Source organism: Pholcus phalangioides, unplaced genomic scaffold (genome assembly GCF_987345545.1).
Source record: "Pholcus phalangioides strain wild (caught in Gottingen) unplaced genomic scaffold, Ppha-v1.0 ptg000022l_1, whole genome shotgun sequence".
NCBI classification, from domain to species: Eukaryota; Metazoa; Arthropoda; class Arachnida; order Araneae; family Pholcidae; genus Pholcus; species Pholcus phalangioides.
Window position 1 is genome coordinate 28,400,460 of NW_028301615.1, and position 24,271 is coordinate 28,424,730.

At 38.3% G+C, this 24,271-nt stretch overlaps 1 protein-coding gene across 3 annotated transcripts in view; it reads left to right on the forward strand.

Moving 5' to 3' along the window:
* Positions 1 to 24,271, forward strand: part of LOC149070138 (protein croquemort-like) — a 43,147-nt gene that overhangs the window by 13,844 nt on the left and 5,032 nt on the right. Inside the window, exons 3-13 of one of the 3 annotated variants that reach the window (XM_089250095.1) lie at positions 7,058 to 7,218; positions 7,356 to 7,497; positions 10,471 to 10,671; positions 14,329 to 14,420; positions 14,517 to 14,563; positions 15,320 to 15,386; positions 16,653 to 16,828; positions 16,947 to 17,065; positions 17,285 to 17,358; positions 20,986 to 21,040; positions 23,686 to 23,841. In XM_089250095.1, the coding sequence (XP_089106221.1) occupies positions 7,058 to 7,218; positions 7,356 to 7,497; positions 10,471 to 10,671; positions 14,329 to 14,420; positions 14,517 to 14,563; positions 15,320 to 15,386; positions 16,653 to 16,828; positions 16,947 to 17,065; positions 17,285 to 17,358; positions 20,986 to 21,040; positions 23,686 to 23,841 (1,290 nt within the window). The remainder of the gene's footprint in view (positions 1 to 7,057; positions 7,219 to 7,355; positions 7,498 to 10,470; positions 10,672 to 14,328; positions 14,421 to 14,516; positions 14,564 to 15,319; positions 15,387 to 16,652; positions 16,829 to 16,946; positions 17,066 to 17,284; positions 17,359 to 20,985; positions 21,041 to 23,685; positions 23,842 to 24,271) is intronic. The other 2 variants (XM_089250096.1, XM_089250098.1) reach the window with 2 other exon arrangements.

The window sequence follows — 24,271 nt, forward strand, 5'->3', positions numbered from 1 at the left end:
CTTAGAAAATTATTTTGAATAATTTCAAGACTCATCATATGACAAGCGTGAAATGGATTCCAGATAATTGAAGCATATTCCAGTTTAGATCTTATAAGCGTATTGAAAAGGGATATTAAAGTATCACTATATCGTTGAAATCTCTCGACATTCTTTTAAGCAAGCCAAGTTTTTTATATGACACAAAAGAACAAAGATTTCTAATGTGATCCAAAGTTAAAATTGGTACTATAAATAACGCTCAAATCGGTCACAGAGGTTCTCCAAGGCAAAATTGGCTTGCTTCCAAAAGATTGGATTCTTTATGTGAGTGAATGAAGGAACAACATTTATCAATATTGAGATTTAGTCTATTAAGTAAACACCGATATAACGAATAGTTTCGCTGTTTTTTCCTTCCGACTTCGTTATACGAGGGTACGACTGTGTGTATATATATATATAGACATACACACACACACATAGGCTACTAAATTTTTTTTTTTTTAAATATGTGAAACACTGGTATGATGCTAATATGGTGAAATTGTGAATAATATGAAATAAATTTGTGGATTATTTACATGTTTATAATCCTTTTACGTCATGTCTAATGACCGTCAAAAGCGTTTTAGGTACTATAGCAAATCTTGAGTCTTTGTGTACATGGATATGGAGCAATGTCCCCCTCAAATGTTGAAACTGATTCATCCAACGATTGGTGAAAATTTTTAGCACACTGTTGAACAAGTTCTTGGGCATAATATGTGGGTGTTTCGATATGAGAGAGCATCCTTTCTTATATCTTTATTTCTAATAAATCTCGGAGCATTGAGAAAGTGACGGAGTGTCAGATTTTGAAATCTTTCCAATTCGATAAGATTGGTTTTGAAGGCCGTTCAAGTATTACGTCAGCAGATTTTTAGCCATTTTTGACCCCCCTCCCCCCGTCAGAAAAAATTTCGTCAGCTCTGCCCCCCCCCAGTCTCCTAACGCACATTGGGATCAGAGACGTCCGGGGGGGGGGCATGGGGGCTCGTGTTCCTCCCATCCTCCCAGATGATCAAAAATTTATTTTTTTTGTGATGCCAAAAATATATATATTTTTTAAATTAAAATTTCGGAAGAAAATACCTTTATGTGTTATTTTAATCGGTTTCTCTTAATTTCAATGCTATTTGTGGAGGCTATGAACTCAAAATTTATTTGAGAAATTCATTGCAACCCTATCCTCTAAATCATAAATGCTCTAGACCCACGGCCAGCGGACCAAATGTGGGCCATATCTGATATGGTCCGCCACCTCAAACCTAATTTTGTAAAAATGAACCAAGTGATATATTTTTACAGATCGCTCAAGTGACCCGTGGCACAATTCCAGAGCATTTAAGCTGCCCGTGGCACATTTTCAGATAACTTAAGTAGGCCCGTGGCAAATTTTCAGATAACTTAAGTAGGCCCGTGGCACATCCACAGGTCACTTAAGGGGCTCACGACACATTTCCAGATAACTTTAAGAATCCGCGGAACATACAGAGATCACTAAGAGGACTCATCCCTGTAGAGGAGTTATCAATAGGGCGAATGTTAGTTCAAGTGCCCACAAACTAGGGAAAGGTTTTTCTCGTTTTTGGCGCTCTTAGTAAAAATGTTATTGAGAATATTTCACATTTTTGAAAGCGTGGTTGATGACGTAAGCTGCATTCAACTCCCCCCCCCCTCCTCCCCGTCATCAAAAGCCAGCAAACACCTAACCTCCTCCCTCTCCCCCATTGCTGCTGACGTAATACTTGAACGACCTTCTTACTAAGACGCATCCAGACGAAGGGGGCATAGTGCAAAATGAGTTGAATTGCCAAAAAACACAATAACCGGTATTTTGGACGAATAAAACTTACACCGAAAACAATATGTGTAATAAAGAAAAAAATTTACAGTTTCATACCACATGTTGTGCATTTTCATTCTGCACACCGGTTTGAAACCAGCAACGATTTTAGTTTTAGAATTAAAATAGTTTTTGTTTTACTCAATAGGTGACAGCAGATATCCTAGTTTAAAGCAGTTTCTCGTATATATATAATAGCAAAGTATTTTATACTTCAGAAGGCTGAGAAATTTTCCTTCAGTTGTTGTTTTTTTACTGGTTTGCAAATTATTTCTTCCATTTAATGTCGGTTTGTAAAAAATTTCACTCAATTTCATCTGCCTGTAAAGAGAAAAAGGTTTGAAGAAACACTTAAAAGTAAACAGCATAAAGCCTGGGCTTCTAGTGTCAATAGGTAATTATAATGATCTATTGTCTTGTAATTCAATACTATAACTGAATTTTTTTGTTATGATTTCTCGGTTTTCATTAGTGAATTTGCGTTATGTCCTGTGTCAGACCATATAAGGCCCGTTCTATGCCCCTTCTGGGATTAAAGCTCTTTACCCGTGTGAGTTGGCCCATGCAGGAGAGAACTGCCTTATGTCCTGGCTTTTATCAGAATCTGCCCCGGTTTTTCAGTCGCATTATCTGATCACCCTATCCTAGGCCCGCGACTGCCTAAGTCGGGCCTCGTACTCTAAATCGGTTATGAATCTATAATCGAGGTGAATTGTAACTTACAAGGAAAAGGTCCAAAGTTGTCGTCCTAAAAAAAATATGAAAAAATTCAAGTGAATTCATCTCATCCAGAAATACATAAAGAACGAAAAATTAGCGGAAGAATGCAGTTATTAAAGCCGCAAAAATGACACCAGTTGGCTACTCATCACCTCTCATGCCTCTTGGCGATATCTATAAAAAAATTATTTTTACACTATTCACACTATATAGCTCTTTTTCCCTCTCTTTTTTTCTCCTTCAGTTTTTTCTTCTAGGAACTGTTATTTACTTTTTCTCTTTCTTTGTCTGTAGCACAGTGCACCATTACAATACTTCCTAGATACTCCGTCTTCAGCTATCTAGATGGTATTGACCATTACCCCCTAGAGATCCCTCCTGCAGTGCATCTAGGAGGTAATGATTGTGCCTGATCGTATAGCCACTAGAAACAGCCTTATTATCTCCTTATTCCAGTCGCCTTACCTAATCGCATGTTGTTTGAATGACGTCACTCTAAAACTCCAGGATTGTGGGATTTTTAAATTGGTTCTTGGCCACCCCTCTCTCTATATGGCCGTTCAAAATATTAATATCAATTTTTTTGATATTAATGTATATAATAATTCCGCCTTATTTTTTTACATTTGTGTGCACATTTAAATGAGTAGAAGTCAGTGTCAATTTTTTCAAAACTTTTTGAAGACGTCACCTTGAGGCCCTTTCCGTGTCAGTGACTTCTTTTCCTACTCCAACGTCACGAAAAATTATAATTAGCAGTTCGACTAATTTATGTTCATTTGATGACCACATCCCTTTTGAATTATCGTATTTCTTTCAAACTATCGATGTAAAAAAAATTATATCGCAATAATTATATTTTGTATAAAAATAAATGAATTTGTTTTTAAAATGTTTTTAAAGTAAGTGAATCCAGTGGTAATATTTTCCAGTCGTGTAAACATATTGATTTTAGGACATCTATTATTTTAATTTGTATGCCCGACCGAGCATGTAAATTTTTGGAGATTTGTTCAGTCCGGTTGTACACAACCTTGGTGATTCGCCCCAAGCCTATTCGAGGAGCCTGTATCCTCTAATACCAGGTATCCCGGGGAGAAGATTGGATCATAATAATGCGTGATTAAGTCTAGGTCGGAAGGATTTTTGCATTAAAACCTACACTGTTGAGTCTCATTCCTGTGCAATTTACTGTTTTTGGCACCAGTTTCGCGTCAAATGAGGTAAATGATATAAGGCAAGAGTCGCGCAAGCTGACTGGGAGCGAATATAAGGGGAGATGTAATCACGGAAATATTTAACAACAATAAAGAATATTACAGTCGATTCCCGTTTTAACGAATACCGTTACAGCGAAAATCTCGTTTTTACGAAAATTGTTCTAATTCCTCAAATAAGTTTACATAGAAACAATGTGAACATATAGAATTCCCTTATAATGAAATTTCGCTATTGCGAAGTGATTTCTCCGGTATTCCGGAGTTCGTTATAACGGGATTCGACTGTATTAGAATTGCATCGGGTGGTTCAAATTGTTTGCCCATAGGACTATCTCTGCAACCGTTGACATTGGGAGTATGCTTCCAATTATGGAAAAGTATTTAAATGACATGCAGTTTCTTAAAATGTCGTAACTTTTTTGAGAGGTCAAATACATAAAATGTACTTCATCTACAGGCCCTGCGAGCTAAAATTTCCACAATTGGTGGAATATAGATTCTTCTCTGAAAAGTCATTTAAAAAAGTTCTATGTTTTCAACTGCAATATTCATCGAAATATTAAAGATGAAAACTACAATGTTTTGGCGGCTTATCACTGCGTTGGCAACTTTTTTTGGCTTGAGCATCATCATTTTTCGGGACTGTACCAATTAAAAAAATGGAATAATCCCAACTGTTGATTATTTTACTTAGAATCAAGGCCGTAGCGAAGGGGGGTGGACTTGGGGGTCTGGTCCCAGCCCGAAATGTGAGAAAAAGGGTAAAAGATGGCCAAATCTATTGTTCTATCACTTTGGTTCCCCCCCCCCCCCGAAATGAAAGTGATTGTTTCCCCAAACGAAATTTGTGGCTACGGGCCTGCTTATAATATTTTATTGTGTATTTTAAAAGATAATTTATGTTTTTTCATCGCTCGCTCTCACTGTGTCTGATTCTCCTCACCCTTCTTGGGCTAAATTATTTTCAGTTATATAAATTATTCAACCATTTAACCCCTTTACGATCACGGACGCAATACTGCGTCCAAACGCCAGTGGAATAAATCCAAACAAGTACTATGTGTTTTCTTTCCTCTTTCTTCACCATCGCGAAGATTTATAGTAACCCTATCAACAACTGAAGTTGCATTTTTTATTTCTCTCCTTTCTTTTTATACTCCTATGAATGATTTTTTTTCCACACTACAATTTTATTTTTCTACTACAGTCGAATCCCGTTTTAACGAACACGTTTCTAATCCCCCAGATAAGTTTACGAAAAAACAAAATGCAACAACCTAGAATTCCTTTATAACGAAGTGATTTCTCCGGTCTCTTGGAATTCGTTATAACGGGATTCGACTGCATATGCATGTAAGAGCGGAAAAAGAACACGTAGGATGAGGGTTAAAAGGGACTAAAAGAACACTCTCTTATCCATTATACATTTTCTTTCCCCCTTTTTTTCTAACGTGCGGTTTGGTTAGGAAGAGGTTATCAGATTTATCGCCGATTCGTCAAATAGAAATGATTCAAATTTGTTGCCAAAAGCTTCTATGTGGAGTGGCTAAAGGCAAAGAAGTGAAAAACGTAACATGTTATTTGGAAAAATACAGTAATTGTTTCTTCGGGAGATGCAGGAAATCAAACAATTTGACTGGAAAGGCTTTATTATTAAAATTGTAAAAGTGTGGGAACTATTTTACTTTTTAGTCACAATAGCGATAGTATTTTTTATACTTTGAATTTCAGTTTTCGCAATTTTTGAACCACACCCTCTATCACTGGATAAATCCTGATAAACTCCAAAGTCGAATATCTCCACGAAGATTGCATTTAAAAATATTCATATTTCATATAGGGTGTCTTTTCTGTAAGTCATATAATTTGGCCTGTATCTCATCAACCAATCGTCGTAGAGGTATGATACTAATTTTAAAAAAAAAATGTTCAACATGTGTTTAGGAATCACTTTGTACCAGTTTAGATTGTGAAAATACAGTGTATTAAAAAATATAATTTTTACACGCCCCCCCCAACCCCTCATTAAAAACATTATACGTCTCCAAGTGCAATATTCGTCGAGATACAACCTCTGACAATAAAGTTCGGTGAATGAAGTCAGAACGGCCGATCTGGCAACACTGGCGGAGCAAAACGCTGCACATGCGTAGCGGCAGGTGTTGACCATCTGCCGCCACCGTTGTTCAGTTGAGCGTCGTTTGTGTTCCGTGAAAGACTTGTGCTTGTTTAGTGCGTTGGTTCTTAACTGAGAACAGGAAAATCCACAAGGAATTTCTACCTGAGGGAACGACGATGAATGCTGCAAGGTACATTGAAATTTTGACCCGTTTCATGAAACGTCTACGCAGGGTACGACCTCAGTACGCACAACAAGGTTCATGGTTTCTTGTTCACGACAATGCTCGCCCTCATACAGCCAATATCGTCAAACAGTTCCTGGGGCAAAAAAAGGGATGGTGCAAATTGAACATCCACCATACTCGCCAGATCTCAATCCTCCAGATTTATTCCTATTCCCACGACTCAAACTCGCTTTGAAAGGAAAGAGATTTGACGATATTCCTGACATCCAACGAAACGGGACGAGGCTTTTGAACTCCATCCCAAAAGAAGACTTCTTGCAAAGTTTCCAGGACATGTATAGGAGATCTCAGCGGTGTATAGTAATGGGAGGTGACTATTTCGAAGGACAGTAAGGTAACTTTCGTTAACATTTCATCTACGTTAATGTTACAGGGCAATTCACCGAACTTTATTGTCAGAGGTTGTATTTGAATTACAAGAAATGGAGAAAATAAGGGAAAGAAGTGTTGTTCATTGATTGTTGCTGCCGTTCCTTCCCAACTTTTCCCCCGTTTTGAATTTGAATATCTCAGCGAATATTGCAATTGTATACATGGAATTTTTTTGTTGGCCGCAGAAAAGACAGGACAACAACTTTTTAATTGGAAGTTAGAAAAGGGGGGATTGTATAAAAATTTCAATTTTTTATTTTTTATTACACACTGTATTTTCACTCTTGAAATTGGTACAAAGTGATTCCCGAACTCATTTTGAGCATTTTTTAAAATTTGAACCGTGCCTCTCTTCGATGAACGGTTGATGGAATAAAGGCCGAATTAGGACTTACAGGACACCCTGTATGATAATAGCCTGTATATATATATAATTTTGTTCTTAGATCGCAAAAGCGACAAAGCCTGGGCGTGCTCGGTTCTATAATATTATTTTGTTCATGTATATCCAGGCTCTAGTCATATCAAAAGACGGTTACGGCTACGAATACTGGAAGAAACCTCCGATTGCATTGTACGTGAAATTTTACTTCTTCAATATCGTCAATCCGACAGACATCTATTATAACATCAGTAAGCCTTTACTCGAAGAATTCGGGCCTTATACTTTCAGGTGAGGTGATATTCGTAACTGTTATTCGTTAATATGAACCGTTAATTCGTGAAACTTTGGCGTACACAGAGTATACCATTAGTGGCATATAGATGATGGATTTTAATGGCTATTTCTGCGGTATATGTGGATTGCAGGGTAGAAAAGGAGAAGGAAAACATCACCTTCCACGTGAACGGAACCGTCTCTTACAGAGAAGTCAATCGCTTTTATTACAGGCCGGAACTCAGCAATGGCTCCTTGGATGATGTCATCACGACACTGAACGCTCCTATGATCGTAAGAATGCTTTTTATTAAGGGGGTTTGAAATATTCTTAATGACATCTTGTTCGGTGCGCCAAAAACGTAAAAAAATCTTTCGATAGTTATTGGGCACCTGAACTAACATTCTCCTATTGATAAATTCCCTACAGAGCAACTTCAGTGATTTCTAAATGTTTCACGGATCCTTCAAGTGCTCAGGAAATGTGTCCGGGCCGCTTAAGTGATCTGGAACTGTGCAACGCATCACTCTAGTGATCCGTAATTACGCCATGGATTACTTAAATAATCTGGGAATGTTCCGCGGGTAACTTGAGTGATGTAAGTGCTCTAAAACTGTGCCACATGTCACTCAAAGGATCTCTAAATATGCCACAGATCGTTTAAGTGTTCTGTAACTGTGTCACGGGTTACTTAGGTGATCTTTGAATGTGAAAGTGATCTTTAAGGCGTACTTCATTGATCTGAAAATATCCCACGGGCCACTTAAATGCTCTGGAATTTGGCCACGGATCATTGAAGCGATTTGTAAAAATGTGCCGCTTAGTTAATTTTTACAAAATTAGGTTTAAGAGGGCAAGCCACATCAGATAACCTTCAGGGCCACCTTTGGTGTACGGGTCAAGGGTTTACCACATGCTCGAAGGGTGGGTCGCAATGAATTCCTAAAGAGAAATTTTGAGTTCTTAATTTTAATTAATTTTAATTAATTGTTTAATTTTTGGCATTAAAAAAATATATTTTTTCGTCTGGGGGGAGGCACACGATTCCCCTATGTCCCCCTCCCACTTACGTTTCTGATCCCACCAATATGCGTTAGGAGGTAGGGGGCAGTGCTGACGAAATTTTGCTGACCGGGAGTAGGGGGGGGGGGCCAAAATTTCTAAAAATTTGCTTACGTAATACTTGAACGGCCCCTTATTTGTTTATAGCATATGTGTGTGGGTACATTGTGTTTTCGTATTTTACGTGTATTTTGTTTCTGTGTATTGTTTATGTGTTTTGTGTGTATGTAATAAATTTAAAATTTCAAAATTTCCTTTACTATAGTGTTTCCCAACCTGTGGTCAACAGACCCCTGGGGGAGTCCGTGAGTACTTTGTAAGATGTCAGCGCGGGATCATTTTTATTTACTTCCATTGCAATTAATGACACATTTTGTTACTGTGAAACTGTAAGTTATTTAATTTTTATGATATGGAAATTATATCTACAAAAAGAAATCAAAACAATGAATTTTGCATCTTATTTGAGGGTGGTTCCGAAGTTGGTGTTTTGACGCTAATGGGGGGATCTACGGAGTATTTATCTCTACTAAAAGGGGTCCGTGACATCAAAAAGGTTGGGAAACACTGCTTTACTACTTATTTTATGAAAATGTCCCGTTTTTTCACAACTAAGATTACTTAAATTTACAACCGGTACTAAAATTTCTCATATAGATACGTTTTTCTTTCAGTTTTTCCTCCTAAAAATGCATTTCAACTCTCATTGCAGTTCTCAGTAGCCCTTTATATGTGGTTTGGATAACTTTTTAGTAATTTTATCGCTAACAACCACTTTTACTGTCATTTGGCTACTCTTTGGCGAAGATCGGCGATGTGTCCTGGATTTTCCTGTGTTTTTGATCCTGTATTCTGTATTTTGATTCATGCCAGAATGTGGTGGGTATGTGTTATATACCTAGTATGAAGATGATTGTTTTAGGGGAAATGCGTGTTGATAAAGCTCAAGGCATTGCAGTTTCGTCAAAATAGATCTAAAATCATAAATCGCCATACCTCGGGAATGTTGATATGGAAGTTCAATTTTTATTCGAAGAAAACCAGACAAAAAGTTACTCTCCTGAATATGGCATCTTTTTGGCTCAATATTGGGTCCCAACTTTACCTCACGCCAACTCCGGTCGTATCGCCACATGACAATTTACGTCCATTGGAGCTGGGGTGGGAAATGAAGTTGCCATCTAACAGTGCTCGGTAGGTGAAGAACTTTTTTTCCTATGTTGTGCTCCCGGTTCCAACCCGTGGACCCTGACGGCAACCTTCATAGTGAAAGACGAGCATCCTGCCACTACTGCTACTAAACCACAAATACACCCCGTCCACATTCCTTTGAGGAGTTTTGAACGAATTGGCACATGTTGGAATGTGCCTGTACTTGATATGAACCTAACGTAAGTCTGTTACCGTGTAAAATAGTTAGAGTAAAATGCTGTTAGTGTGTACTGCTGTACTAGTCATGTGTAGTGCTGCCATCTGCCATCAGTATTTCAGACTATGTGGGAAGTGAAATGATTGAAATTTTGTGCCGTTGTATAGGCCTGTTGTGCTCTCTGTGGCGAGACATTATAATCGGGAGATCGGATCACATTCAACGGATCAAACTAACTTCAGCCGACCACCACTGCGGAAACCGCCATCTGACCACTACACAACTGGGGCTACTATTGGGTTCCTAGGAGAGCCGGTTCCTTCACATCCCGAAACTTTCGGACTGCTAACGTATACAATTGATGAAACCAAAATGTTCAATGAAGGAAGTGGCTTGTGGCTGTGGGGCCTGGTGTGGGTGGTTTGCTGATCTTGGATGTCGTTGGATTTTCCCACCGTTTCCTACGTCTCCTGAGACGGACCAGCTTATATCCCGTGAGGGGGGGGGGCAGAGCGGGGGTCACAGTTGGTCTGGTGGTGGGCAACAGCTAGTGAATAGTGTACTACTGTACAGCATAGGCGGAGATAGACTCGGAAGTCTGGGGGGGGGGGAGCAAGGTCATTATTGCTGGGGGGCACGATGATGATGATGTCAATTCATACACAACGTATACATTAGAACTGCCCACTCCCCTTTTTGACGCTGTGGGGGGGGGGCATTGTCTACCCCCCCCCACCCCCCATATTTCCGCCCATGCTGTACAGTGAACAATACTTTTTTTTGTTGGTTAAAGTTATGCCAAGTAAAATAAACAATAGCCTTCTCTTTTCCACAGGCCTCGTCGTTCAAGGTGAAAACTATCAACAGTTTCTTCCTCAACATGGCGGTAAGTGCATTCTTCGAGTCCATGAACATTTCCAGCATCATCAGGAGATCAGTCCGTGAGCTTCTATTCGAAGGTTACGAGGACCCCATCATCGGAAACGTCCGGAGATTCGTCAGCGTTCCTTTCGACAAGTTCGGCTGGGCCTATAAGGTATAACTGATCCATCCTAACCGTCAAATCACTTGAATTACCACCTAAAATATCTGTCCTGTTCGAACTAATCAGGGCCGCATTAACAGCATCGGGGGCTTCCAACGAATTAATGTTCTGGGGTTATCACTTATCTGGGTGTAAGTCTGTGTCTGCCTAACAATTTACATACATACACTCAAAAATTACAGTGCAGTCAACCCTCGGTTTACGGACGGCTCGGTTTGCGAACAATTCCGTTCACGAATAACACAAAATGATTCGGTTTACGCAGAGCTGCCCTTATCAGACGCGGGGCCAGCTCCGGTTTCATATATTTTGTGTGTTTGTGCGGGGGGGGGGGGGAAGAAAGGAATAGGACGTCCAAAGATTCGTGCATTGTCACGGAATATGCAGGAATGCTGAAACATCCTGAATTGATGAAAATTCTAAATTAACGAGAGAGGAAAAATTCCAGAATTTTCGAAAATATTGAATTAACTAGAGAAAAAATCCTTAAATTGAGAGAGAGATGGAAATTCATAATTAATCCGCGGACACATCCCTGGATTGATCAAAATCCTGAATTGGTGAGAGACAAAAATCCCAGAATTGATGAACGTTCAGAATTAATGAGAGAAATAATTTAAGAATTGATGAAAATTCTAGAATCAAATCAGGTAAAGCTGACATCTCATCTACTACGAAAAATATTTATCAAGGTTTCACATCTCTTACCATAAGTGCGGGGGGCCCCAAAACCGAGGGCGGCCTCATCTGTCACCCCTACGGGCGGCTCTGGGTTTACGAACACACAAAACAGACTGAGGGGAAGTTATTTCAGTATTATTAAGTCCTAAGGGAAGGTTATTTCAGAAGTCTGTGATCACACGGCGATTCTTTTTATTTGACGGAAGAGTTGATTGAAGAAATCGATTTCTCATCAGGGCAATATTATAGAGCGTATCAGAGCAATGGTCCTCTATAAATACGGTATTTATTATACACCCTGTGATTCATGTATCAACATGTTATTTCATATTTCAAGAAGCTTTTTTCATCAAAGAAATTTTTCAAGAAGGTTTCACAATAATTTCGGGCATAAAACGAACACTCTCTCAATGACTTTCTTATTGAGAGAAATCTCATGATAATTTTTCCCGAAGCTGTCTGCATCGCAAATTGCATATTGTATTTGCTATCATTGGCAAAGCTCGGCAGCAAATGTTTAACACACAACTATGAATTTGGCTTGGAAGATATTGTGGCCAGATTGCGTTGCAGGCAGAGATTTTGAGGGCTTTTTAACACTGAGATTATAGATGATAGTACTAGTGACTCCTAAACTCCGGGAATATAGTCGGAGAAAATTTGCTCTCAAAACGGCTGCGTAAACAAAAAAAATCAGTTTTTTCCAGTAGTCTTTTGCGAAAGACAGAGACACTCAAACTCACATAAGGTGCAAATACCGCTGGTACATCGGCTAATGAAGTAATTCGTTCCAGAATCACGTTCGTTTGACGGAAACTTCGTAAGCCGAGGCTTTTCGTTATCCGAGGTATCGTTGTGTGGTGAAACCTGTTGATAAGACGGAAGACGGACACTGTAAGAGACAGAAAGCTGTCTCCGACGGAATCATAGAAAATGGTATGTTCATTGATTAATGCTTCTGTGTGTGTGGGAGGGGAGGATGCACCTTTAAAAAATGGAAACCTGTCTAAAACGGCATATTATGTGTCTCTTGACGTTCTTTCGTACAGGTTTCATTCCTAGCATAATTGGAAAAAAGTTGCGATACAAACAGAGAGAATCTGGGTTCGATTCCACAATCACCGTCAAAATAGCGAATAGGGACAGGCAGGCACTCTACTATTCTACTCAGCAATGTACAGTCATCCCACGTAGTATCAGCGAACCTGTCAGAAAGTAGAGAAATAATAATAAACTAGAATATATATATGCGTACCCTATCTTTACATTATTTTAAGAACTTCATGTTAAAAAATGTATTTGAAAAATAAAATCCACATCATCTCAGGATGATGCAGGACGCTGCTACGCTTATCATACCTGGATGATGATGGGAGCTCGCTGAGGGTTAAGGCTCTAGCATCGTTTTCATTTCGTCTCTTTCATACGGGCATTATTTTTTTACTGTAACTTATTATTTTGATGATTTTCACTATTCACAGGGAAAAAAAATCACACTAGAAATCTTCGGGATACTAGGAACAGAATAATTCATTTTACATTGATTCTTACGGGAAAAATTGTTTTGGTTTACGAATAGTTCGGCTTACGAATGGATTTCAGGAACGAATCATGTTCGTAAACCGTAGGTTGACTGCGCCTGGTTTTCTTATCATGCCCAGTTGGACGATGGTTATGGGTTAAGACAGGGATAGCCCTATCACTGACGAGAATCGTTTCGCTAGCATATCCCAAATTTACTACGCGATGCTATCTTCTTAAAATATTCGACCGACCCAAATGATAGCTATCAGTGTTGTTCGCTAAATTTGTTAGATTTCATCGGTACTAGACATTCTATTGTAATATTTTGTAGTTATATGTTCTTGAACTTGAGTTTATCGCCTTTTAAATCACGCACGTATGGCTACTTATCATCCCCAAGTTATATTAAGTACAACGTAAATTATTTCTGATACACACAACGCATAATACAAAGATATTGTGAAGAAAAAAACCACACAGAGTACACTAATTAACTTCAACACATGCTTCGCTGGTTTCCATAATATGAGGAAAAAATCTCGGAAATTGAAGATAATTCATTCAAGAAAAACCATTTGATAAGGAAATTTTAGTATATTCGCTGCACAAAAGGGAAACGTGTAAAACAGCGGTGTTGCATCAGATTGCGTGACTCAAAAAGAACTCAAAAATTCATGGTTTCACTATTCTGTGCAATTACAACGTTAAGAAATTCTGAGAAAGGCTATTCAATTTGTTCGATTGGCATCTAGGGTTTCTGACCGCGATGAGTTGACATTTTATTGGCAGTTCCAAATCAGACAAGCTTAGTTAGATGGCTTTAATGCAAGTCCTTTTCTGAGGTTCGTAAGCTATGGAAACGATTTATAACCACAGATTCGGTATTCAAGAGGTTCAGTCAAGATCTGCCGAAGACGGATGCGTATTTGCTGTTTAGCGGACGAAAAGAATAGGACCTGGACAAACACTCAACTAATGGGTGTCATTGCTGCAGCTGTTATCAAAGGCTACTTCGCAAATGGAAGCGGTGATATACGTGCAAGGCAACCAGATCATTTTGCCTACCACTCGCTTTTCTAGTGGACTCGTCTGGACTACAAATAAATGATAGTTAGTTCCTTTCAAAAGTGAATCAAGGTTTAATTTCGTATGATTTAGAAATAAACTTGGAACACGCTATCATCAATCAAACATCTGTGAAAAACACAGGATATGTGTTTTTGGTGGAATCTGTGTTTTGTGAATGTGTTTTTGGTGGACGTAAAGATCTCAGCGTCTTCTCACGTAGTACCGTGACTATTGTCCACTAAACCCTGAAACTGCTCCCACCGCTCTTAGATGATGGTCTTAGTGGCCTGCTTAACTCTTTAACATCTCAATCATCTATAAGCTATAGACGGTATATTTTATCGCTTACAAATAATATATATTTTTTTTCTCCAGAGAAATGGTTCCGCTGAAGGCACAATCACAATTTTCACTGGAGAGAAAGGTCTCAGTAATATCGGGATGGTGGACAAATTTAATGGCTCACCGTAAGTGAATTCCACCATTTACCCAAATAGACTGAAAAGAAACAATTAAAAACCGATTCATTAGTTTTATAATAACATTTATTTATTTTCATACAGATACATTGGATCGTTCGAGCCCCCGTGCAATAAGATTAACGGTTCAGGTAATTTGAATTTTTCCAGAAAAAAAAAAAATCACTCACATGCGTAATTTGATAAACAGGGTGACCCATAAACTCGTATTATTTTAGAAATACTCGTAAAATTAGAAACTCATAAAAATTGAAGAAATTGGTAATTTGAATGCGGCTTGCGAAAAAGTTATTCTCAAGCAGAGGAATTCCTTTCGGTACAGAAAAAAAATTAGTTCAAATTTTTGTCGATAGAGGACGTTGCACGAAAGCAATTAGTGTGAAAACTAAATGCGAATCAGACAGTCTCCTATATATAATAAATGCTTGGTGTACGATTAACAGCTCATTTCTGAATTTTCCTGTTACTGGCGCTTACGTAAGATTTTTTTCAGTGTGTTGTTGACATTGGTGGATAGAGTACTATTAGTGAAGTTTTTTTTCCTCAGCCAAGAATCACCGGCGGAAACCTCACGAACGTTTCGGATACAGAATAGATTGAAGAAAGGTTTAGGTCCAATCACTCATGCCGGGCTCTCGTGTGTGCAGCTCCTTATATCGACGATTTTTTAGACGACGAAAATTTGAACTAATTTTTTTTCTGCACTGTGAATAATTTTTTCGCAAACCGCATTTGAATATACCAATAAATTCCTTCAGTTTTAGTGAATTTTTAAACTATTTACGAATTTATGGGACAGCCCTGTATTATCTTAATCAGATCTTGAAATTATGATGTGTGATTTCATCAATCTATTAGATTCTCATTATCCAAATTTCTTATTCCAGCAGGTCAGACATATCCACCGCTGTTCAACATCAACAAAATCTCAGTCTTCTTGCCCGGAATATGCAGGTAAACACCAGTATTAAGAATATATAATGAAAATATTTTCTAAACTATAAACATTATATAAACAGCCATTCCCCGACTTACGACCAGGTTCCATTCCGAGCGTCATCTGCAATTCTAGGCGTTGTTAATGTGCAATCGCACTCTAATTTGGCGACAATTTACTGATATTGCACGGAATGTTTCACCAATATCTCCAAAAATCCAATATCTTTCATGAAATTTATAGCCTTCAAAGTCGTTCTTGATTTTTTAAGTACTTTCATTGAAGATATTTTCAGGTACGGGGTATGCACCAAACGTCTCTGTCTATTTCTCGAATGCTATGTGCATACTCAAACGCACCGAAGGAAAAGCCATTTGAACACGTGGTAGGGCATTCGTAAAACATCATGGGCATGTCTTAAGAATGCCCGGGTACTTCCCGTAGGTCACGGAGGGTTTCGTAAAAATGCGATCTAGTACTTGTGTTTTAGAGTATGTGAATTTGTCTGCTGATACCTTCAAACCAAACAGGATGGCCTAAAATATTACTTTGTACGGGGCTCGCGATGCTTTCAAGACGTACCCGACTTGTGTGTTATCCTCCTTCTTTTGGCTATGGCTAATTCTGGAATTCCACCAAATCCTTGGTTTTCTGTGGCTCCCAACTTCGAAGAGTGAATGTGAGCAGAGATCTCCCCGTTAAAAAAATCTCTCCACAGAGATCAACAGGCCTTCAACGGTACAAATAACCAATCATTACACTTCACTCTTTGTTTGAAAACTAGATCGCAGCATCAAAAAGTCACACACAACACTAGAGTACTCACTCAAACTGCTAGGTGCACGTGCAGACTTCCGGCATAACTCAAAGAATGGTTCCCAAATCCAAACAAGCCCCTTTCACAAATAAAATGGATTTCTTACTGTGAGTTTCATTCTTCTTTGTTCTTGCCTACGACCCCTTCCCCCTCTGAGTCACCTGGGGAACCCCACCCCCTCTTCCTAGGGAGGACATACAGCCTTAGTTTGTATATCATTGGTATAAATGGTAAAGAAGTAAATTTTTTTAAACGCTATATGCATTTCCTTGGAAACACATAATTGCAGAACGAACGAAAGAGCGGGAAGAGTCTGTTGTTTAAACATTTCTGCAGAATGTCACCAAGGGGGATCTATTATTCGCCAAGAGCGCCAAATGTTTCGAATCATATGTCGGGGAATGGCTGTGAATGAAATTTCAAGGCATTTGTATTAATTAATCGACTCCCCCCCCCCCCTTGACAGGTCATTATACCTGACTTATTTAAAGTCGGTAAAAGTCGACGGGGTAGAGGCCTTCAGGTACTACGGGGACCACAATGGCTTCGACAACGGCCAGAATATACCCGCCAACAAGTGCTTCTGCAGCAAGAAAGGCTGTCTACCCTCTGGCGCTCACGATATGAGTTCATGTCCACCAGGTAAGAAAAAATTCTCACACCCATTATACGGATATATATTTAGGTAATATATAATCCCAAATTTCTGAAATGATTGGATTTGTTTCCCCCGCCCCCGCCCCCGCCCCTCAACTGGCAGGTACGCCTACTGTGGTGTCTTTCCCGCATTTCTTGTTCGCTGACAGTTCGTACAGTCGAGCGATTGATGGACTCAGACCCGATCCAAGGAGACATATGCTTTCGATGGATATCAACCCGGTAGGATTGCACGTGAATAATCTTTAATAATTTCAGCAAATAATAAGACTTTTCTGCTGTGATAAAACTACAATTAGGAAGAGTCTGCAATGACATTGGATGAATCCGATATCGTTTATTAACTATTTCATTTGAAAATCGTGTGAGATTCGACAAATGCTCTTCGTGGATTCGGCATATAATGATCTGATTCCACGGATATTTTTCTTCTTTACCTAGGACACAGGAATCTTGATGCGGGCATCTCTGAATCTGCAATTGAGCATGGTTTTCGAAGGCAACGAAGGACTATCGTTAGTGATCACTATATTATCATAATCATTATTTTGTTATATGATTTACTTAATCTTCTTGCATGTTTCAAATATTAGTCTATCATTTGCCATACACGACTCCCCATCTATCTCTGGAAAAATAGATGCTTGGATGCAGCACATTTGTATGCAGTCAAATACACGCCCACATACATATCCGTTTAAGGGTAGGCTGACCATATTTTCTCGAGAAAAATACGCGAGATTGGGCTTCAAATTACGGGACATATGCCAATAATCACCAAAAATGATGTCGAAAGTAAGCAAAGACGCTAACTCGCGCTTAAATCACAGAAAAGTCGCCAATAGAGGAAAATGAAGCACACGTGTAATGAATTAAAAACGAACGTGACAAACATGCGAAATAAATATTCTCATTCGCAGTCGCAATTATCGTAATGTAATTTTTGAATTGGGAAGATAATGCTAATCGTTTTGATTTGAAGAATTAAAGTCAAGTTGGTTTCGTTGAAAATACGTGAAAAACCGGGACATTTTTGCAAAAAAAGTCGGGACAGCCAGAAAAACAGAAAAAAACTGGGACTGTCCTGGAAAATACGAGACGTATCGTCATCCTATTTAAAGGACACTTCGAATAAGGAGCATCTCTAATTGAAAAGAACGGGGTGTCTTGATACTTATCCCTTTAAATAAGAACTCTTATGAGGTTGCATTTCTGAGGACCCCTCTATTTAAAGGACAAAAAGTCTGATCCCCCATGCACTGTATATTCATATGCTGACATCTATTGTTTTTAAATTTAAACGAACATTAGAGGTGTATTTCCAGTTAAACAAAGTATTCAAATAACGTTTAGTACTCGGGTACCGTATATACTCGTGTATAAGCCGAGTTTTTTTGTGGAAAAATTCGTTCCTCAAGTGGGGGGGGGGGGGTCGGCTTATACTCGGGTCAGTTTTTGATGATAAAATATCGACCCCTCCAATCAGTAGTCATTTTTGTAGGCGGCATTATTGGTATGAGATATGTTCAAACCCCACAGAACCAATAATGTCAAAGCCGAGGCAAAGAAAATATCATTGGCTTTAATACCAGGTGGGATAAAGTCGATTGTACAGCCTTTAGATGTGAGCATGAACAAGCCTCTCAAAGACTGAGTAATTTGCGGATCGAATGGATGAGTTTCGATGATAAAGAAACTACAAAATAGTGGTACCTTGAAGAAACCGGACATTGGCCTAGTGTGCCAATGGGTACATGCGGCATGAAATTCTGTTTCCACCGAAATTATCATCTGATCCTTCAAAAAATGTTGCATGAGCAATGCGATGGACGGAACTGAAGATGATATCCTCTTTGAAAGTGACAATGGAGATGACAGCCCAGATGAGGGTTAAAACAAAGATGGAGTACGATGAGCTTGGAGACTCAGAAGAAACGGATTAAAAAGTTTGAATCATTTTCTATTGTAAATTTCCGTAAGATATTCATTTTGCATGAAAATATAAGAATTTTTATTTTCTCTAAAATGCACGGATTTTTTGGGGGTCGGCTTATACACGGGTTTTCAATTTATTGCGGTTTTGGTCGTCCTGAAGTGGGGGGAGTCGGCTTATATACGAGTCGGCTTATACACGAGTATATACGGTATGTCATTCATGTTGCATGACATACATGTCTGAGGTTGGTTGGATGGGTATTAACATAAAAATCTAAATTTCTATACGGCTATCTTACACTCAAGAACCCGATTAGAAAGTAGTTGTCCTGTCTCTCCTGATGCCAACAAAAAAAAATTCCATGTTTCTAAGAGCAATATTAGCTGAGATATTCGCATTCGAAAAACGGAGGAAAGTTGGGGGTGCGACACCATTAAATACGGGTAAACCGTTCTACTCGCACTTTTAACGTAGGTTTTTTCCCAAATTTCTTCCGTTTTTTGAACTCAAGAAAAATTCCACTAAAGTAACATTAAACTACCCCTGAACTAAAAACATTCCACAACTTTAAGTGCAATATCACAGTAAATATTGTGTGTGTGCACTTGGAGTTGTAGAATTTCTTTTTTTTTTTTGTTGTTGGCCCCAGGAGAGACAGGACTACAGCTTTCTAATTGGGTTCTTGAGCACAGGGTATCGTATAAGCTAAAATTTTCATTTTAATAACTATACACATATCTCCTTGCAACATGAATGGCATATCTGAGTTATTCGGAAACTTTCTCTAATTGGAAGTACACCTCTATGGTTTAGTAAAATGTCATACTCCCTGTTACCTATGCACTCTGTATACAGGGTGGTAACTATCGATCGCTCATTAATTACACACGTGATTCCTTGTGAAATACTAATATGGAAAAAAAAATTCAGTTTTTTTTTGATTTGACAAATAATTAATGAGTTATAACGCTTTAAAGATTGATGACGTCACTTCAAAATCCTGCCAAATTCACCGAACGTACACCAAACGTACAGCTTGGCGTTTTTAGAACTGGATAAAAATACAGTCGTATACCGTTATAGCGAAAAAATAAAATATCGTTTTAGTGAACACTTTCCTAATCCCCCAGATAAGTTTGGATAGGAACAATGCTAAAACCTGGAATTACTTTGTAACGAAATTTTGTTACAATGAAGTGATTTATCCGGTCTCTCGGAGTTCGTTGAGATTTTTTTTTCCAGTTACAACTTCGAAGTTTCCGCATATTTACATATGGCATCCATGCAATGCTGTCTTAACGCACGGGTCCACCCGAGCACAGCCCTGGGGCCTCAACAGAAGAGGGATCCTAAAAAAAATGAGACATAGTTGAAATTATGGAAGAGTATGCATGTAAATTTGCCTGATGGGCCTCAGAAATTCACTTGGCCACTTCGGGGATGTGCGGTGCTCTTAAGACTGCCCTGTATCTATGGCTCCCAACATAGGCGGAGCTGACAGGGTTCTAGCCCTGGGGGCTCGGGAGAATTATCATCATTTTTTTTCCTCCATGTAATAAATTCACTATGGAAAGGTACGTAAAAATCTAGCTTGAGGGCCGGCCAAAGATTCCAGTCTAGGGGCCCCTACCCTAAATGTGTGGACCGTGGTTGCACCACGGCTTTTGATTATAATTCTGCAGCATAATTAACTTGATTAAGTTAGTTGATTATTGAAACTTTCTCTAGAGGAAAAACATTTTCGACTTAACAACGATCGGTAGTAAATTGCTGTATGGTGATATTGCCGGGTTCGGTGAGCGATGTAATCCCAAGAGATCTTATTTAATATCAATGACAGCATTACGAATTTCCTTGACATTTCATCGAAATCATCATCACGATACCCGAAAGCCTACCTGGACCTTGAGAAATGATAACCAGCGCTCTCTTAAAGGAAGTAATAATTATTCACATCACGGTATTTTCATACACGGAATCGACGTCAATTAGAAGAGGCAATTACGGGGTGAGCTGCTGCTGGTAATGAGCGATTAATAGCCTCGTAAAAAAAACATGAGCATCGAACGACTGATGTAACATCGCCATTGTGCCATCATCATATACATCCTTGAAGAAAGAAAAATGAAAGTATTATTCATATAATTTTAATGCATATGTGCAAATTCATGTTTCATGTTAATCCAATGATTCGTCTTTTCTGCAGGTCTGCGTCTGATCCCACAGAGAAAATATATTTTCCCGTCCTTTGGGCAAAAACTGTAAGTGTCACCATTCCTTCCGAAATAGATTAATGTGTTTCATTTATTCTCTTTCAAAATCGATTAATATCTCGCATCTTTGGGGCACTTCTCCGAGCCCGGTCTTCTCCCCTCGAAAAAAGTATCTCCACAGAGAGCTGCTGCTGCTACTTAACCACACATGCACCTCGTCCACATTCTTCTAAGGAACCTCTAACGAATTGGTACATGTCGGAATGTGTGTGTACGTGTAGTGACACCTAACGTGAAGTTTGTTTCTGTATAATGCTTGCTATTTGTAGTGCTGCCATCTGCCACCAGTTCTTCTAACTATGAGTGAAGTGTGGTGATTGAATAATTTATCGTTGTAGGCCTGTTGCTCTGTGTGGCGAGACATTTTTAATGGGGGAGATCGGCTCGCATTTACGCTTCGAAGTTGGGAACCACAGGAAACCAACTTCAGCTGACCACCACTGCGGTGACGGTGGTTAAAAGAGCTTTTCTTTTTTTTTCTTTTTTTTCAAGCCGAGCACAACTCAGGTCTATCGCCATGGGCAATTTACTACCTAGTGAGTTGTGCCGGAAGTATACCTAACAGTCTGAGTGCGTATCTAGTGTTGTGTATGATTTTTCAGTGCTGCCATCGATATCTCAGAAGTGAAGTGAGTGATGTGTCGTGACTGAATATTTGTACTGTTTGTAGGTCTGTTGCTCTCTGTGGCGAGACTTTTTAACGGGGAGATCGGCTCGCATTTGCGCCTCGAAGTTGGGAACCACAGAAAACCAACTTCAGCCGACCACCACTGTGGCGACGGTGGGGCTCGAACCCGGGTCCCCGCGATGCGAGTCCGTCACTATGACCACTCGACCACCACAGCGGCGGTTACAGAGAGCTGGCAGACCTTCACAAACACGATACTTACTTGAACACGAAAATTCAGGCATCTGATACTTTCACTTCCGATATGGAATACAGATGGCGGCACCTCTTGAAAACGAGATAAACGCAATTCTGACAACATAAATACGTTAGGCCCATGCGTATGTACACGCAATGTATTTCGGCATGCAACCAGTTCTTTATAAATTCCTCGCAGGAATGTTTACTAAGTGCATGTACATACGGTGCAGTAATAATTTCAATATCGATTAATATTAAAATTTCAAAATCAATTCTTATTACGTATCAGTTATTCCTTTTAAAATTGATTAGTATTGCAGAGTTAACAATTTCAAAATCGAGTAATATCTTCTGTTACTTCTTCAAAAAAATTTATCGTTTATTTAAAAGGTAATTCTTCCAAAGTTATTCCTTCCTTAATCTACTGACTATTGTTTCAGTTGCTCTTCTAAAAACGTATTTAATCTTTCACTACTAAGTTACTCTTTTCAGAATCGATTTAGTATTTCAATTACTCCTTCTATAATCCACTAACATTTCAGTTATTCTTTTCCAAAATCGGTTAATATTATGGGTTTTCTCTTTTTATAATCGATATATAGCCTACATATTTCAGTAATTACTTTCAAAATTTTTTAACATATTAATCATTTCTTTCAAAATTTATTTTTACTTCAATTACTGCTTTCGAAACCGAATAATATATAAATCACTCTTTTCAAAGTTTAATTAAGATTAATATCTTAATAACTCAAAGATTAATATTTTCAGTCAGTTTCCTTCAAAATCGGTTAATATTTTCAGTCAGTTTCCTTCAAAATCGGTTAATATTTTCACTTATTTTTTTCCAAATCGATTAATATTTTCACTTATTTTTTCCAAATCGATTAATATTTTCACTTATTTTTTCCAAATCGATTAATATTTTCACTTATTTTTTTCCAAATCGATTAATATTTTCACTTATTTTTTCCAAATCGATTAATATTTTCAGTCAGTTTCCTTCGAAATCGGTTAATATTTTCACTTATTTTTTTCCAAATCGATTAATATTTTCACTTATTTTTTTTCCAAATCGATTAATATTTTCACTTATTTTTTTCCAAATCGATTAATATTTTCACTTATTTTTTTCCAAATCGATTAATATTTTCACTTATTTTTTTCCAAATCGATTAATATTTTCACTTATTTTTTCCAAATCGATTAATATTTTCACTTTTTTTTTTCTTCTTTTTTTTTCCAAATCGATTAATATTTTCACTTATTTTTTTCCAAATCGATTAATATTTTCACCCCTCCCGCCCCTTTTTTCGAATCGATTAATATTTTCACTTATTTCCCCCAAATCGATTAATATGTTCGATTAATTTTCTTCAAAAAATCTATTATGTAATATTTTCAGTTATTTCTTCGAAATCGATTTTATCTCCAAGTCAACCCCAATCTATTAGTATTACGGATATTTCTTTCACAAAGCTCTATTAATACAGTCAAACCTCGTTAATGAGTCACTCTTGGGAGAGCAAAAATATGACTTAGTAAGCGGAGTGACTCGTTAAACGGAGTAAGCCTTAGCTGTGCCAATTCCTGCCTGAGGACAATTGGGACTTCCAAAAAAGTGACCCGGTAAGCGGAGTGACGTGTTAACCGCGTGACGCACTAACGAGGTTTGACTGTATTTCCCTTAATCTTTTCGAGATTTCGCATTTCATGTGATTCTGCATATACCTTGAGCCACATATGTATATTTTTATGCATGCAGTATTTCACGTTGCCGGACGAAATAACCAGCAAGATGAAGTTCATCCTGTATACTATACCGATGGTGACGTTCGCCATAGCGTTCTTCTTGGTGGGATTTGGTTCGGTGCTTGTCGTCGCAGCGTTTTTCTTGGCAGTCGTGTACAGGTGTACTGATGTAAGTAACCCATGTTGCTCATTTGATCATTATAGTATTTATTATTCAAAATTCATTTATAGGTAGTTAACTTCATAGTCTCGGAGAAAACTTTTCGGCACTAGAAAAACTGGGTATGATATATGTGGAATTATGAAAAAACAGGGGTCCGACACGCGGGCCAAATGCGGCCCAGCAACGGGTTCCGGCATAAAACTACCAATACACACATGATACGATAAATACCTAGGCTGACCATATTTCCTTTATAAAAATATGGGGTATCACCAATTATGGTCAAAAATTGTCAAAATGCAAGTAAAAGTTTCATAGTCAAAAAAAGATGCCAAAAGCGAGTAAAGTTGATGATTACAGCAGAAAAGTTGTCAATTACAACCAAAAAAAGTTGTCACAGAAGAAAAGAAAGAAAAAGGTTGTCAAAGGTAAATAA